Source organism: Carcharodon carcharias, chromosome 17 (assembly GCF_017639515.1).
Source record: "Carcharodon carcharias isolate sCarCar2 chromosome 17, sCarCar2.pri, whole genome shotgun sequence".
In the NCBI taxonomy this organism is placed as follows: Eukaryota; Metazoa; Chordata; class Chondrichthyes; order Lamniformes; family Lamnidae; genus Carcharodon; species Carcharodon carcharias.
Window position 1 is genome coordinate 66,287,261 of NC_054483.1, and position 18,843 is coordinate 66,306,103.

General features: G+C 37.4%; 1 protein-coding gene across 1 annotated transcript in view; it reads left to right on the forward strand.

Annotated features, from left to right (window-relative positions):
* Positions 1-18,843, forward strand: part of pdzd8 (PDZ domain containing 8) — a 232,257-nt gene that overhangs the window by 209,983 nt on the left and 3,431 nt on the right. Inside the window, exon 4 of the mRNA XM_041210160.1 lies at positions 6,040-6,202. Within this exon, the coding sequence (XP_041066094.1) occupies positions 6,040-6,202 (163 nt within the window). The remainder of the gene's footprint in view (positions 1-6,039; positions 6,203-18,843) is intronic.

Below are 18,843 nucleotides of genomic sequence, written 5' to 3' on the forward strand. Positions count from 1 at the left end.
TAATGGAGCAGATGGTTAGATTTTCTTCATGTAGATTTTTTTTTTAACAGACAGAGCCATTTAAATTACAGTAGAAAAGCTGACAGCACAGGTTGACATGCATTTATATCCTTCTTTAAATAAGGTGACCAATACTCTACACAGTACTCCAGATGTGGTCTCACTAATGCTCTATATAACTGAAGCATAACCTCCCTGCTTTTGTATTCAATTCCCCTCGCAATACATGATAATATTCTATTAGCTTTCCTAATTACTTGCTGTATCTGCATACTAGCCTCTTGTGATTCATGCACTTAGGCACCCAGATTCCTCTGCATTTCAGAGCTCTGCAGACTCTCATCATTTAGATAACAAGCTTCTCTTTTATTCTTCCTGCCAAAATGGACAATTTCATATTTTCCCATTTTATACTCCGATTGCTAGATCTTTGCCCACTCACTTAACCTATCTATATCTTTTGTAGCCTCCTTTTGTCCTCTTCACAGCTTACTTTCTTACTTACTTTCCTACCTATCTATGTGTCATCAGCAAATTTGGCAACCACCCCACCCATCCCTTCATCCAAGTCATTTATATAAATTGTAAACAGTTCCCTGTTTACTCCAAGTTCTGTTACTATGTTGATGTAGTGCCTGATTTTCCTTCTTAGCTCTAACTTCCTAATTTTAAACCTGTGTGCCTTCATATTTCTACCCCTTGCCAGAGGCATTAATTTGCCCAGATGACTTTAGAAAACTACTTCTTCAATCTTGAGAACTTCAATTCGATCACCTCAAAGTCTTTAACAAATAAAATAAATCCAACTGCCTTAGCCTTTCCGCAAAAGTTAATGCTCTTGGTACTCTGAATCATTGTGGTTGTTTATCTTTTTTTGGGGATGTTTTGATCATTTTTCTATAAAAATGATTTAGAAAAAAATATTTTTTTAATGCTGGGTATTTAAAACGAGTGTATTCTTGTGAGTTAAGAAGACATCAAGACAAAGGGTGGGTAATATGCTAAATAGAAAGAAAATATGTAATTCATTAGTTTCTCTGGGTAATCAAAATTAGCTTGCAGCCATACAATCAAAAGTCCTTTCATCTCTGTCTGTGAAAAGAGATATGAAGATAGAGGCTGGGACACAATCTGAGAGAAAGTTGCTTTTTCAAAAAGCTGTGAAGGCAGCCAGATTTTGTTAAAGTGAAAGTTATGTCTATTACTCTTAGGCTGGCCTGAAGTCTAAAATGTTGCAGGAACAATTCAAAGACCTTATCTTTTAGTCAAGTAAGGCTAATATGTGGTAGCATGTGTGTAATTTTATTATGAAGCTAAGTTGCCTTAATTAAACTGAAATAAATCTGATCACAACTATTGCTCTGTATGTTCATTGCAATGTCAAATGAAGAGTGTAATGATTTGTACCAATCCTCACCTCAGTTGAAGATGTGATAATCCAGTCCATACCTCAAGCAGATGCTTTTGTTACATTCCTAGAATATGATATTGTACTGGTACATATAGTGTGAACCAGCTTGGGTAAAAACAAAAGACTCATACTATTTAACAGAGTGACTGACACCACTAAACCTGAGAGTGTGTCTATGGTAGGTCTGAATTTGTGACATTTTCACACACGCAGTAATTGGTGTTGTGTAGGCCAAACTGATTGCACCCACTTGTTACTTTTGGAGACAAACTTATCTCAGATTGGTATTCTCTGCCACAAAAAGCTGTGGATGCTCAGCCATTGAGTATATTCAATTCTGAGATCAACAGTGATACTGGGGTAGAATAGAGGACGCTTTACGTTCCAGTTAACCAACCTTGATTTAGATACCGGGAGGCCCAAATGGAAAATGATCCCCAGCAAATATTCCCCTTATCTTGATGATCACAGAATTGAATAAAAAAGGGTTTTTAATCCTTTAAGAATTATGTAGCATTATCGTCACAAAAATAGAATTTACATTATTCGGAGAACAATGGGGAAGAATGATTTTGAGTGTTATCTATAGTGAAATATTCAAAAATAACATGTCCACAATACACTTCTTCTCAAATTAAATAAAGAATTGTTCTATAGTTATGCATATTTTTTCACTTCTAGTTTATAGTAATTTGTATTGTAAACAGAGTAATTTATGACTTTTTGGCTTGGTTGTCTGATTAAAAATGAGCACTTTAAATGTTAGATGCTAAGCTTGGATAATGCCATCAGTTGAGTAATATTGCTCCTGATGTGCTGAGGAATCCCTTGCATTAGTTCAAGAGGGCTTCTTGTATCTCTTTCTTAATTGTGTCACATCACTACCAATCTCCAAAAGAATTGTAATGTCTCAAAGCTAATTATCCGTTTCTGTTTGACTATGTTGGTTGATTTCAAATTGCCAGTAATCTAATCCTCAAAGCTTTTTCTTCAGTGGAAGAAAATTATTGCTCATGTTGCCACTAGCTATCTTGGCAATTTGCCAATAACATTTTCTTGACCTTTTGATTAAGTTGGTGAACAAATTGAAGTTTGGCAAAAACAGAAAAAGATTTATATCTGTTGCAACTTTGGTTATTTGGAGTTTTCTTAGTTAGGGCCTATGTGGCTGCAAAATAGGTTTCAGGACAAGCACTGGAAAATACGGATATTTAAGTACTGAGGCAAAATGTCCTTATTGGGTACTGTAGAATCTTTCACATGCAGCTATGGGAGGTCATTGTTAATTATATAATACAGCTTTTGTTACACTCTATATGATGCAAATGCCACAGTTTAAAAAAAAAATTGAGAACATTTTCCATTTCAAATTTATTTTCAAGTTTGCAACACCATGCGTGGAATTTTCTGCACTCACCTGCCGCTGGGATGTTTTGATCCCGCTGCAAGCCAATGGACTTCTGTCTGGGGTGCCACCTCGCACGTGGAGGGTCCTGCCTGCAACAGGGCCAGAAAATCCCAGCCCTTGCATCCAACAGTGTTGACATGCAGGGCAATAAATTTTACTTTGCATTTATTCGGATTAAAAGCTCTCTCTGATTATTTGGTTTGGATCTGTTTAAGTGCAGTCAGTTGACACTAGTCATGTAGTTTAGTATCATCAGCAAACCTTATAACAGGAGTCCTCAAGTGTTGGTTACTCTCAAGTCGTCTGTGGTGTACAGAATGGCCAAAATGCTTAGTAGCTAACTAGTTCTAGTAATTGGTGGGAAGTGGCCTAAATAGGTACTTTCTAAGATGGTTGCTTTCTCTCACTGAAGAAAGTTACTCTCAGTTAGCTCCTTCTAAATTCTTAAGAGAAATGTACCCTTGTCCATTATGAAATCGTTGTGCCACTAATCTTAGTTGTGGATAATTCATTTGGGGAATACAGTTATAATTTTACTTCCATCTGGGATTTGGTTCTTCTAATGAAGGAGGTCAAAATGATTTGAATGTATAGTTTCTTGTGAACTTAAATTTCTCAAATCCTGCCAACTTTCAGTTTTCTTTAGTGAATATATACTACTGTATCTTTCTTGACACTTGCATAAGACAGTGAAGAGTCATAGCTGCTATTTTAACTAACTGTGGTTGGACTCTGTTTCAACTTATCTTGAGAAACCATAATGCCAAACTTCTCTCTGTTACCTTGCCTTTCTTATGAAAGGACAAGATCATTTTGCTAATCTTCAACTAATGCTCACTCTCTGTGTAGTTAGAATTGAAGTATTAATCATTCCAGGCAGTTGTCTCGCTTTATATAAGCACAAGGTTTTGAGTGAACTGATCACTAAATGGATTATGGAATTGAGTGAATAATAGAACAGGTTCCCAGTTCACCAGGGATGACATTGGAAAGCTGGCACTACTCTAGCTGGACTATGCTTATTTCACAGGCTAATATACAGAGTTTTACTCAAATGCTATCTGCAGAGCAGCTACTTGAATAATTTGTATGCTTTCACTCAGCAGTTTTGTCGTGATCTATTGATACAGGAAGTGTGCTCTCTGATGCTGCTACTCCCAAGCCGCCTGCAACAATTAAGTCTTCAGGCATTCAAATCCAGCTTCTGCACCATTTTGTGTTTGTATGTGAAAGTTCAAAGAATGGCAAAGAATGTTAGGATACATATTGTAGATAAGATCTTTCTCATTCTTTAAGTGTAACTCAACATTCAGTTGATGTGGCTCAGTTCGATAATGTGCCTGTGAAGCACCTTGGGACCTTTTACTATGTTAAAGACGTTGTATAAATGCAAGCTGTTGTTATTGTTATTGAAAGGTTCTTGCCTAGCCTTCCCCTAGATTCTCTTTCTGGCCTGGTGCTGCTTGGTACTTTATTTCCTGTGCATGTATGTATTTTTTTGCCATCCGTGCTAATCCCATTGTACTTCCTCCTCTGGGCCAAAAGTCAGTGGTGTTCATTCAGTACGTGCTTGTATACAACAGTAAGGAAGACTTTCTGCAGAAAACACACTGTGGAGCAAAGCTTCCAAAGCCATGGTTCAGCAACATGCTAATCTCCACAGATTGTGCCATATTTTATTTGGATGTGGATGTTAAACGTATTGAAAGAATGAGGAAAAGCCCACCTCAAGGAGATAATGGAATATTTTACTATAAAGTGATTTTAAAGTCTTGTTTAAGAAAAGGTATTTGTGCTTTGTAATCAAGGTGCTTTTGATTAGATCTGCAACGAGAAAGGATTTTAAAGAGGAAAAACTCAGGCTCTGTGGGCTTTTCTCTGTACTTAGCTGCTTATGAAGCATTAATGGCTTTTCTGGTTTTTAGGATAAACTTTGCGTTCTGTGAAGTTATACATTTGTTAATAGCACTGGAAATTTATGATTATAATGTGTTTACCTACATTATTAGTCACTAGGGTATAAAATTAAACTTTAATAAGTTACTAGGTACACATAATATTTCCCTCCCTTAGCTTCTCCAAGGTTTTCTCAGATATTCAAGGATTAACATTTTCAAATATCCATTCCTGCTGTATTGTGCAAAACCAGTGATTTTGAAGGAAGTTCCTAAGCTTTTATGCAGACATTTCATACAAGCAAAGTTTCCCTCGGATCATTTTAATTCAAATAATAGGAAGTGAGGTAGTGAACAAAAGTAATATCAACTGGTTGTTTCCATCTTTCTCCCCCTTCCCCATGACATGTGCTCTCTCACTGTTCTACATATAATAAAGATTCCAATTAATTCTGTGTCCTACCTTCTGCACGATTTTGCTCATACTCTGAGCATTGTTTAGCTCCTTTTTCTGTTATTTGCCCTTATTGCCCTAGAGGCTTGGTGGTTTCCTTTGTTGCTTATTGAACTGATAGCCAAGAATTTTTTACCAAAGGAGATAATTAAATATTATCTGCAATTTTGACACAGTTCTGAATTTTGAAGCAAGTTATATTTTGATCATTGTCTTTCACACAACTGTATAGTGATAAAACCTGTGTACACTGTTGATACTGGAGTTGCTTTGATAATTCTTTAATTCATTTCTAAGCGTGCGTTATTGACACAGTTTTCAGTGACAGTGCCAAAACTGGCAAATTCACTTGGAAACTGATGAGCAGTTCCTTAACATTTTGCAGCATTTAAATTGGTATTTAGGCTAAAGTGGTCCATAAAGATAATTCCTCTGTTCCAGCAATGGGTGTTTTTCAATATTAAAATTCATGTGCAGTTAGAGAGTGTTAACATGCCTTGCGTTCTTACAGTAGTTCTCATTTAAAGTGACTTACCTTTAAAAAGGTTAACATTTAACTATCCTATAAATTATATGAATAAAAAAATAAACATGAAATATGCACTTTATTCCATCCTTTTGTAACAGGTCTCTTCATAACTTACAGTTCTTGATACAGCTGTTTCTTGTTTTGTATCTAATTTCCTCCAAACTAATAAAATTATGTTGCATAAAAAGAGCTCTCTAAATGCTCTCCCATCCACATGCATTTTCAAAACAACTTATTAACGAAGTTCGCCCATATACTAATTACCGCTGTACTTGTAACTTGTATTGGAAAATCTAGCTATAATGTTTTGTGAGTATAATTATTTTTATTCTTTTTAATTAGGTAGAGCTAATTAAAGGAAATTCACAAAGCGTAGGACTGACTTTCCGCCAAATCCAGGGCAGTGATGGAGATGCAGTGCACGTTAGTGTTGAAACTGTGACCCCTAACTCATCGGCTGCAGCTGCTGACCTCCAAAAAGGAGATCGTCTCATTGCGATTGGAGGTGAGAATATATCATGTTTATATACTTACAGTGAAAACCAGCAAATTAATTCCTATACATGGAATTTTACACATTTTCAAAGCTTGTAAACTTAATGTTATATCTAGACTCTGCTCAATCTGGGTAGCAAAGTGTGCCTTATACTTTGCACCTAAAATTTCCCAAATATTGTGTTGCTCTAAACTTTATGATACACTGTTGTTTGTCTAATATATTCATATAATTTGGATTGATGTTTGCTTGGATTATTTATTTTCCATTGTTTTGTTAAATTGACCAGGGCAACTGAAGATGAAAAGAGCAGGAACCCATGAGTTAATTTAGGAAAATAACGGTGCTGATACTCAGAAGGTCAGGGAGCATTTTTGGAGAGAGAAATAGAAATAACATTTCAGATAAATTGAGCAGGAGTGTTGAGAAAAATTATTTATGTGAAAAGAAGGCTGGGGGGGGCGGGTGCGGTGTGGGGAGGTACCTTTTTGAGACCTTGGGTGAGAATGATTTTGAGGTGAAGCCAATACAACATGTTTTTTTCAACACATTTACAACACACCAGGAGGGAGAACATGTGGGATATTGTCTATCTGCAGTTTATGAGAAATGAGAGGCAGGTTTGGCATACTGGTTATAGTAGTACCAAAGTACAAAGAAGAGAAAAGTTGTGACAAAAAGAAGAACAGGTTGCTTTTGTATTGTATGTACCTTTACAAACCGGGGTTCATGCACTGCAGGCCTACCAGGCCATCCATGAAATCATCAGAATTTCTGTGTACGTTTGCAGTTGGCAATACCACGAGCCATAGGGCAGTGCCATGAGCATTTTGTATATATGATTAGTTTTCCTGTAAGATTTGACTTGCCAGCTCATTATTTCTGTTGCTATTAAATAATAATTTTTAAAAACATTCTACACTGTTAGCATTGTTTTTCTTCAGGTAGCTAGTGATGGAAGTTACCAGAGGGAGGGCCTTAGTCTCTGTCAGTATTTTTCAGAGGATTCACCCATGCAAAAAAGCCTGAAACCCTCTGGTTGGGTCTGCAGCAGATTGCTTTGTATTCTAACAATATTTTCTTTTGATCTTGAATGTTTTGGAGAGTATTCATATAAAGGAACTAATTAAAAATATTAGATGATGCCTGAAAAGGAAGATTATAGTATTGTCAATTTTGTGTACAAGTTTCTGAGGCTTTGTAAGCTATGCTGGGCCACCTCTGGTTGAAGCAATTGAAATTGCACTATTAATAATTGAAAAACTTGCCTTTATTCTCATTTTAAATACTGTGAACTGTGTGGCCACAATTCTGGCACAATTAAAACCACCTGATTCACCAGTGTCTTTCAGAAAGGGAACCTATCTGGCCTACATACAATTCCTCTCTCGGATTCTATAGTTGGCGCTTAATGCCCCCTGAAGTAGTCTTGCAAACCAACCAGTTGTAAAATCAATCATCAAAACCTCAATGATAGGAAATAATGGAGCCTTGTCAACGTTGCTCCCATCCCCAAACAAATTCTCAAAAAGGTGTTGTTATGCACATTAAGCCTTCTGTGTCTTCAGCTTCTTTGTGTCGGTATTTTATGTATATTACACACTGCACATTTGTGCATTTTCATTCTATTGATGTAATCACAGTAATAACTGGACACACTTCTACCAGTTCTGTCGAAGGGTCATGAGGACTCGAAACGTCAACTCTTTTCTTCTCCGCCGATGCTGCCAGACCTGCTGAGTTTTTCCAGGTAATTCTGTTTTTGTTTTGGATTTCCAGCATCCGCAGTTTTTTTGTTTTTAACACTTCTACCATTAGCTGGCGTTTCATCAACTCCTAAGCTGCAGATCTTATATATACCTATAGCATCACTACACTTTAACCTGACTTTCCACAAGTGAAGCCATGTGAGATCCACTAGTTTTATGTGACGTCCAGAGGAAATGTGCCTTGGGAGCTTGAGTGTACAAAAATCTGAAGGAGAGAATAAAGGCACAAACAACACAGTTTGCATTGTACTGTCCTTTCCCTATTTGACATGCTCTTTAAATTGGGCTGGCCTGGTGGCCTGTGCTCTCTTAAGCACAGGAGATGATATTGACGCAGATGTCCCCAACCTTGCTCACCTAATAGGGGTTGTGATGAGCCACTTATCAAGAATAATATAGGAAGATAGAATTTTACATTTTACTCATGCCCTTTTTATGCTTAACCCAATGACTGTGACATGTACTCACACTTGCACCAAATATTAACATTGTTCCTGTTTACCTTTCCTTTTGTATTGATTTATTTAGCTGAAAGTCTCTCTGGGTCATAAAATCTGGAAATTGCCTTTTTATTTTTGAACTATTATGAGCTTGATTTGAGTATCGTCTATTCTTGCCAGTGTTTCCCCTCTCGCCTTGACTGAAGGCATTGACTACTTCTGGGCTGTAGATGACCAGACACTTTCCTTTGCCTCAGTATTCATGTACAAGCCTTTGCTATGAATGTTGAAACGGTTCAGTCACCGAGGAATCTTACAGCTAAGCTCAATCCTGTCCTCAAATGCTGCCAGCTAATTTGATTATGATAAGTAGTCATAATTTGTTATATCAAATGTGTTTTTTATTCCTTCTGTCTGCAGGTTCAATTCTATAAATGGTTTACTGGGAATATTAGTTTGATTGGAGTGGAGATATAAACTCTACATATTTTTCCATGACAGAGTTAAATAATAACCTATGCTTCCTTGAATTATTAAAAATAAAAAATAGTTCTTAAACTCTTTTGAAAGCTCCTTGTTTCAAATTTGAATTGCATGTTATTCCTGTGGAAATGCTGCAGAGATTCAGATTGATGACCAAATAAATGGAAACCCAGTCGCTCATCACTCAGACTGGCTGTATAAATATTTCCACGATATAAATTATACCTTAGCACCTATCTCTGAACATTTAGGGTGGGGAGGTGAAAGAAGCCTGCAATGTGTGTTAGCCCATTTGGTTTGAACAGAAGATTTTATGTGGAGGTCAATGTGATTCAGTTAGATCCTGTTTTAACTGTAATATTGGAGCAAGCCAAATGTACAATTACCAAATATATTTCTGAGGCCCTGCAGCTGTAAGTAAGTTGCCAAAAACTGTGGATTATACGCCATGAAGGAGAAAGGTAAAGGCAGCACCTTGCCATAAGTCCTTTATCCACCTGACTTTATCATGCTGACATTCATGGGACTGATTTTAAAGGTTGATTTGCCATTTGTTTATGTGGTTGTGCTCTACTGCCAATGGTTTCAAACAAAGCTCTAGTTTGATGTAGAAAATTGCTCTTTTGTTTAAAAAAAATAAATGTATGCAGCTCCATTCACCACATGAAGGGAACTCAATTCAATTTCCATTACAATGGATCTTGTCAGTTTATTGGCCAATATGGGAGCTATTGTGTAGCAGGTGCCACCATGAAATAATAGTGTCCATGAATTTTATTTGTAGCTCTTCCTTACTTTGTTCATCTGAGTATAAATTGAGAGTTAGCACCTCATAATGGCAGTGATTCAGAATCCTGCCTTTTGTTTAAAAACAGAATAATCTTCACATCCATAACTGAAAGCATAGCTAGAACATTTCAAGTCAGATAACGCAGTTTAACTTCAATTGCGGCTGCATCTGTACATGCCATAATTTTGTTCCTCTTTCCGTGGTGCAACACGACAGTGTCGTCTCTGGTAACGTTTGGAATATACTTTCTATTTTGTTCGGATTAAGTGTACAATATAAGAAATAGACCTTAGCTCTTCCTTGGTATTTCCTGTACTGTTTCCCTATCACCCATGTGCTCGGTAACTTATATTGGTTTCCGGTCAAGCAACATCTTGATTTTAAAAGTCTCATCCTTGTTTTCAAATCCCTCCATGGCCTTGCCCCTGCCTATCTCAGTAACCCCCACCTCTTGAGATATCGGTGATCCTCTAATTCTGGCCTCTTGTGAATCCTTAATTTTAACTGCTCCACCAATGTTGGCCAATACCTTCAGTTACCTAGGCCCCAGGCTCTGGAATACCCTTGCCATCTCTCTACTTTGCTTTTCTCCTTTAAGACACTCCTTAGAACCTACCTCTTTGACCAAGCTTATATCTCCATATGTCAGTGTTATAATTTGTTTTATAATGCTCCTGTGGAGCGCTGTGGCATGTTCTGTTACGTTAAAGGCACAATATTAGTAACTGTTATTGTACTGTTCAGTAGCTCCGTTATCTGTCATACCTCTTTGCTTTGCATGTATACATACATATATATTTCGCCAACATTGCAGGTTTCTGTTCCTTTACAATGTGCTTTGCAGAATTGGCTGTAAGTTTGATGTGTAAGCATAGCGTAACATAGGATCTTTACTGCACAACACAGAAAGCAGTAGGATGCAGCCTCACAAGTTGCTGATCTTAGCTGCTTTACCATAGAGTGACAAGTGGTGGTCAGGTGTCAAGGATATGTCAACGTTGGTAGGATGCTCTTACATGATTTCTGGCAGCTAATTTAGAATAACATTAGTGGAGATGTAAATAGGTAGCCCGTTCATTCAGCCAGAGTCAATGGAGAGTCAAGAAAAATAATTAAAATGATTTTTTAATTCATTTACGGGATGTGGGAGCCGCTCGCTAGGCCAGCAATTATTGTCCATGCCTAATTGCACTTGAGAAGGTGGTGGTGAGCTGCCTTCTTGAACTGCTGCAGTTCCTGTGGTGTCGGTACACCCACAGTGCTGTTAGGGAGGGAGTTCTAGGATTTTGACCTAGTGACAATGAAGGAATACCAATATGTTCCTAAGTCAGGATGGTGAGTGGCTTGGAGGGGAGCTTCCAAGAGGTGGTTCAACATAGCATTGGATAATTGTTGGTGTGCTACTGATTGAGCCACATGGACCAGATCAGCTGCTGGTCTGTGCTAAATTAGTTGATCTAAGCCAGGATTATAGATGAGGCAGAAGACTTGCACTGGACTAGGGCGTGAGGAAAATAATGAGCAATGGTTCCTACTTCTACTCACAATCTGTTGTCTTCCGTTGGAAAGTATACATGTGCAGAGTTCAAGTTCAGGTTAAGATTTGATGCTCTCTTTCTTGCCCCGCTCAAAAAAAAACTGGTGGAATTATCTGCCAACACTCAACCCCTCAGCTCATCCCAGGTCACTCAATGATACTGGAAGAATACTATCAGTGCCCTCTTCTTCATCATGATTCAGGAATCAGAGTCCTGGCTGTTTGTTTCCTTTCCCTCTCCCAAGTTTTAGGGAGGCACAGAAACCAATTGTTGTACACCCACCTTTTTCTCAGTATGAATTCAGTACTGATCAGGTTTTGAATTTGGGATCTTCTCAGTTATCGTAGCTGATATCACAGCACAAATGGAAACTTACATGCTGGGCCATTGTTTATTCCTGATTAATTAATCTCCCTTACACAACTGATCCTTATTGTTTGAGCTTGAAGGTTTACAGCAGTAAGTGACATTTCATTGATTTTCACCTGATAATTACAATAAATCTAATTCCTGGTCAGGTACCCGATCGGATTATACTGTGATGCACTAAACATTCACAACATAAAAACAACATCATCAAAGATGAGAGCTGAGTGTGAGAAACCAAGGTAATTTTAGTATTTGACTACATAATTCTAGCCTGAAAGCCTGACGACAAAATTCCTTGAAAAAAATCAAGTTTGAAAATTGTGTAGAAGTAGGCTTCTTTAGCTTGCACCTCTGTTCAATTCAGTGTGCCTTACATTATAAACTAATGCAGATTTAAATTAAAACATGGCTTCAAAAGATTGAAAACACTAAACTTATAACAGTGGATTAAATTGTTTCTCTGCTTTTATATTAATGATTTGACTCTGTTACTTGTTCAGTAATTAGATCCATTGTAATTATCATTTGAACTTTATCAGGTTAAAATCAATTAAATGTCACTTAACCACTATAAGCTTTAAGTTTAAACATGAGGACCAGTTGAGCAAGGGAGCTGAATTAACCTCTGTAGGCAAAATGATTAACCCAGGGTACTTCAGCATTCTAAACAATTGAACTGTATTTTAATCCTGCCCTCTGCAAGCCAGTTTCATTGATTATCCATTATGAGCAAAAAAAAAGCTTGTTCTACATAATCTCTATTCTTGTAATGGTTTGATTTTTGAAAGGAATAATGTTAGTGAGCTGCCTTTTTAAGGCATCGTATAGCAAGTGTGATGGAAACAATTTTCATTCAGTATTAAATAGGGACAGGTTTCTACAATTCCGCAGCAACTAAAGTTAAAATGGAAACTGAACCCCCTTTTGTCCAAACATTTGACTAAACTTTGACCAAGCAGGACCCCAGCTGTCTGAGAAGTCAGGCACATAATTTGATTTGTAAATGAGCTAGGATTCGAGGTACTAATTAAATTACTACTTATTTGAAGTACTACACGTGCCTTATATGCAAGACTCTCCTGTGTATGTCCATCAGGCACAGGGATAGTTCCAATTGATTGCAAGTGTTAAAAGCTTACAGATAAATGTAGCATATCATAAATGGCTGAACCACCAAAACCTTGTTCTATGAGTAGTTCCAGTTGTTTAAAAGCATTGACAAGTAGGTAAGAAGCGAACAAGATACGATTTCAATAGCCAACAACTGTCAAAGGAAATGGGTTTTGAGGTCTTGCCTTTACCTTTAAAGAAAGGGCATTCAGTATCATTTATAGTCCATCTGTGGTTATTATTTTCATGTTTTTTATTGCCTTTGTCCCATGAAATATCTAAGAGGGGCATCATGTAAATCACCTTCCACATAACTGACCAAAGGTTTAGTCATAATTCTTTGCAGCACTTTTCAATTTTCAGACCTGTTTTTATGAAACAGTTTAGATATTGTGCATGCGAAGTATTGTTCTACAGTATTACATTCCCACTGTACCTCATAGCTGCTGTAGTGTCTTATTTAAATAAATCGACTAATTTTAGCCTTAATGTTAAACAATTTGATGGATGCTATTTATTACCTTTCACATCATACAGACAAAATCGTTGAACGTGTCACATGGTCTCTGATATCAGAAATGAGCGATGATTGTTAGTCCTGTGGAACATTGTCCCATTCATGACATGCACAAAAGAGCAGATTTTAGTTCATCATTGTGAGAAAGCCCAAAAAACGCAGGAACTGGCCACTGATGCCCTCAAACCTGACCTGCCATTCAATTCGATCATGCCTGATGTTTACTTCAACCCCATTTAAGCATTTTTGTTTCATATTCCTTGATGCCCCTAACTGACAAAAAATTGATCAATCTCATTCTTAAAATGGTCAATTGACCCAGCATCCATTGCCTTTTGGGAGAGTAAGTTCCAGATTTCCAATATTATTTGTTTGAAGAAGTGCTTCCGAAATGGCTTACCTATAATTTTAATATTATTCCTTCTTATTCTAAATGCCCCACCAAAAAGTATAGTCTCTCTGTATCAACCCAATAGAATCCCTTAATAATTTTAAATACCTTGATTGAATACAAACCAAGCTTATGCGACTCCACTCCTCACGATTTAATCTTTTAAGTCCTGGTATTCTGGTGAATCTTCACTCTACCCCTTCTAAGGCTAATGTGTTGTCCCTGAGGTTTGCTGTTCTAAATCAAGTGTAGAACCAAAATGATCTTGACCAAAGCTCTGAATAATTGAAGTGCCCCTTCCTCACCTTTGACTCTCACCTCACCTATGAGATGAGAATGACAGCCCTTGACATAAGGCAGCATTTGACTGAGTGTGGCATCAAGAAACACTAACAAAATTAGAGTCAATGGGAATCAGGGGGAAAACTCTCCACTGGTTGGAGTCATACCTGCACAAAGGAAAGATGGTTGTGCTTGTTGGAGGTCAATCATCTCGGTTCCAGGACATCACTGCAGGAGTTCCTCAGCACAGTGTCCTAGGCCCAGCCATTTTCAGCTGCTTCATCAATGACCTTCCTTCCATCATAAGGTCAGAAGTGGGGATATTGCTGATGATTGCACAATGTTCAGCAACGCTCAGAACTCCTCAAATACTGAAACAGTCCATGTCCAAAAGACCAGGACAATATCCAGTTTGGGTTGACAAGTGGCAAATAACATTCACGCCACACAAGTGCCAGGCAATGACCATCCCCAATAGGAGAGAATCTAACTATTGTCCCTTGATATTCAGTGGCGTTACCATCATCATCAGCATCCTGAACTGGACTAGCCATATAAATACTGTGGATACAAGAACAGATCAGAGGCTAGGAACCCTGTGGCAAGTAACTCACCCCAATTCCCCAAAGCCTGTCAACCATTTACAAGGCACCTGTCAGGAGTGTGATGGAATACTCTGCTCTTGCTTGGATGAGTGCACCTCCAAAAACATTCAAGAAGCTTGACACCATCCAGGACAGAGCAACCTGCTTGATTGGCACCAAATCCACAAACATTCACTCCCTCCACCACTGTGGCAGCAGTGTGTACCATCTAAAGATGTATTGCAGGAACTCACCAAGGCTCTTAGACAGCACCTTCCAAACCCACGACTGCTATCATCTTGAAGTAAAAGGGCAGCAGACACATGGCAACACCACAACCCGAAAGTTCCCTTCCAAGCCACTCACCAGCCTGCTTGGAAATATATCGCCGTTCCTTAACTATCAATGGGTCAAAATCCTGAAACACTCTCCCTACACCCACATGGACTGCAGTGGTTCAAGAAGGCAGCTCACCACCACCTTTTCAAGGGCAATTAGTGATTGGCAATAAATCCTGGCCTAGCCAGGGATGCCCATATCCCATAAATGAATAAAAAAAAATTCGTAAGATAAAAACCAACATTGCATCAAACATTTTGCTTAATTTTTGTACCTGTGTACTAGTATTTAGTGATTTTTGTACCTGGACACCTAAATTCCTTTGCTCTTCCCCAGCTCCTAGTCTGTCACCAATTATGGAATATTCCTATTTGGCATTCTCAGATCCAAAGTGGGTGACCTCGTGATTCCCTACATTGAATTCTATCTGCCATAGTTTTACCCACTCATTAACCTGTGTCCTTTTTTGTAACTTCTTCCACATGTCTTGCTGCGCTTCTTAATTCAGTGTCATCTGCAAACTTGAACATACAACTCTCCATACCTTCATCCAGATTATTTTATATATATAAAATGCTAAAAAGCTGAATCCCCAGCACAGAACCATGGGAATTACCAGTTGTCACATCCCACCAATCAGAGAATGAACTCCATATCTCTGCATGCTGTCTCCTACCTCCCAACCAATTACTCATCCATATCACACAGTATGTAGCAAATCCTTCTTAAACAGCAATACTGTGCATTCTTAAAAGAAAATATGGTGGTTTTCAAGAAATCTTTGGCATCAGAAGATATAAATCATGCATTTCGAAGGTAAAATTAACTGCAACATGTACAGAATAGTTAGAAATAGAAAAAGTGGAAAGATCCATCAGCTTATTTAATAGAAAACCAAGGTATTCCTAATACCACCTGTATTTTCCATTCTTTTTATCATGTTTGTAATTTTATTGCATGAAAATTGATAGTACATATAAAACACTTTGATAGATTATTTCACTGCTTGTGTAGACATGAATAAATTGTGTTACCAAAATGAATACCAAGAGTCTGGATAATGTAATTGTTCCATATTCCTCTCTTGTGTGTTAGACCTTGGCAAGTAACCATTCAGCATGTGGAGATTGTATATCTGTTAAATACAATGTATAATTACTTATGTGTAAGACAAACTCCATGCTGTAAATTCATTATTTTGGTTAAAATCTCTAAATTATAGTAAACTGCATCACTTTTTTAAGAGGACATGTGGAATGAAGGCCTTAAAAGTACATCAAACATTATAATGCAAAACAAAAACAGAATTACCTGGAAAAACTCAGCAGGTCTGGCAGCATTGGCGGAGAAGAAAAGAGTTGACGTTTCGAGTCCTCATGACCCTTCAACAGAACTTGCAATAATGCAATACTAGTGAGACTCCTGTAGCTTGGCTTAGGCTGGAAGATATGCTTTCTTATAATGACAGACAGTTATAGACTATGTAGTGCATGTTGTATATGCTGCTATAATTCAAATATGCATCTCTTTAAAGCCAGAAGGAGTAACTTCCTGAGGTTGATAGCTCTTCGCTGATCCTCACAGCAGTTGGTGACCACACTGGCTTTCTTCTTTTAGTTTCAGGTGGAGTTCTGACCAATTGTTTTGCTCACCTTTTTGCTCTTTTTTTATTTGGATCTTCCTGCATGCTTCTCTTAGTTACATTTATATGTGCACTTGTAATAAATCACTATGCTTTGATTTTTCTAGTCTTTGCATGGACAATTTCCTGAAGTAATTTTTATTGATTGTTGTTCATATTTAGCTCCCATCATTGGATTCTAGCTATGATAGGATGTGCTCTATTTCATTTGTTTTAGAAAAGTTTTGCAGAATATTACCATTGTGCTGTGCTTAAACCCACAAGAAAAATGATTTAGTGCATGTACCTGGGGTTGGAATGAAAATATTTCTGTTTTGCAAAACATGGTGAAGGAACAAAACAACAATCTAGGCAAATTGGTGGATAGTTTACGTAGATTTGCTAAAAACATTTGACGGAATGGGCATATATTTATAAATCAATAAAAAGAATAATGAACAGTGTTACAGTCCTTACCTGAACTTTGTATTCCAGTACAGCACTTGATTGAAATAGGCCCATCTAAAGCTAATCCGACTGAAATTAAGAAGCATGGGAGACGCTTTTATGCATACATACATACATAAGAATTAGGAGCAGGAGTAGGTCACTCGACCCTCAAGCCTGCTTCGCCATTCAATAAGATCATGGGTGATCTGAATGTAACCTCAACTCCACGTTGCTGCCTACCCCCAATAATCTTTCACCCCCTTGCTTGTGAAGAATCAATCTGGCGCTGCCTTAAAAATAGGCAAAGACTCTGCTTCCACCGCCTTTTGAAAGAGAGATTTCCAAAGACTCATGATCCTCTGAGAGAAAAGAATTCTCCTCATCTCTGTCTTAAAAGGGCAACCCCTTATTTTTAAACAGTGACCCCTAGTTCCAGATTCTCCCACAAGAGAAATCATCCTTTCCACATCCACCCTGTCAAGACCCCTCAGGGTCTTATATATTTCAATCAAGTTGCCTCTTACTCTTCTAAATTCCAGCGTTTACAAGCCTAGCCTGTATTATCTATATAATTTGACATCACATTCAATTTCCTGTAACGTAACAAGGAAAAGAGGATTCAAGTTCAGACCTTCTGGTTAAATTAATTGAAACTGCAACTTAAGGTTATTGTTCCTACTTGCTGATATACTGTAATAGTAAGTGATTGACATATCCAGCAACTTGAGCATATTGCAATCTGGTCGCAATGAAACTAGACTGGAAATCAATAAGGGTAGGAGAACGTTATATTAGATAATACAGATAGTGTTATTTCTCTGCTAAACTGCATGCATGGCTTCCTTTTAGGACCGCAATGTCGTACTAATAAGTATACATTTAAAAAAAATTCATACGTATGCATTTTCCATTCATCACTGCAGATATTAAACAGTATAATCATTTGCAATGCATAGAATAAGTTTTCAGGAAAACGAATGTCCAAAACCACAATATCATAAACTGTGACCCTATCTTTCTGCTCAGGTGTGCCGAAAAGATCTCTGCACTATTTGAAGAAGAATAGGTAAGTTCCCCCAGAGCTCTGATCAACTTCTGTTCCTTGACAAAAACACCAAAACAGATTATCTGTTTCATCTGTTCGATGTGTGCAGATTGGCAATGATTATTTTCATCTACTGAGGTATCCCAAGATCACAAAATACATTATATAAATGCAAGTTCTTTATTTCTTTCTTTGCACTAACATAATGTTAGTGCAAAGAAAGAAATAAAGAACTTGCATTTATATAATGTATTTTGTGATCTTGGGATACCTCAGTAGATGAAAATAATCATTGCCAATCTGCACACATCGAACAGATGAAACAGATAATCTGTTTTGGTGTTTTTGTCAAGGAACAGAAGTTGATCAGAGCTCTGGGGGAACTTACCTATTCTTCTTCAAATAGTGCAGAGATCTTTTCGGCACACCTGAGCAGAAAGATAGGGTCACAGTTTATGATATTGTGGTTTTGGACATTCGTTTTCCTGAAAACTTATTCTATGCATTGCAAATGATTATACTGTTTAATATCTGCAGTGATGAATGGAAAATGCATACGTATGAATTTTTTTTAAATGTATATTTTTATTCTTGTATACAAGTTTGGATTATGGAGCGTTTTGAGCATTTAAATTTACAGATGGGTGAGATGTGAAAGAACTGTTTCCATTGTGCACTGGGTTTTCAGAAATTGTACTGCATTTGATGTAATTTAGATAGGTGTGCCTCTGAGCCAGGGTATTGGTGATGGTATTTCAGCTTTATTGTCTTAAACAAACAGGCACGGGCATGGCTAAACAAGAGATTAAAAAAAACTCCTCGGATTAGTTGGGAGAAAAAAGCTTTTGAGAATTTATGGTTGAAAGTAAAATTAAATAGTATTTCTATGTAATTTTGTAGATCCTCATGATTTGTTTTTAAA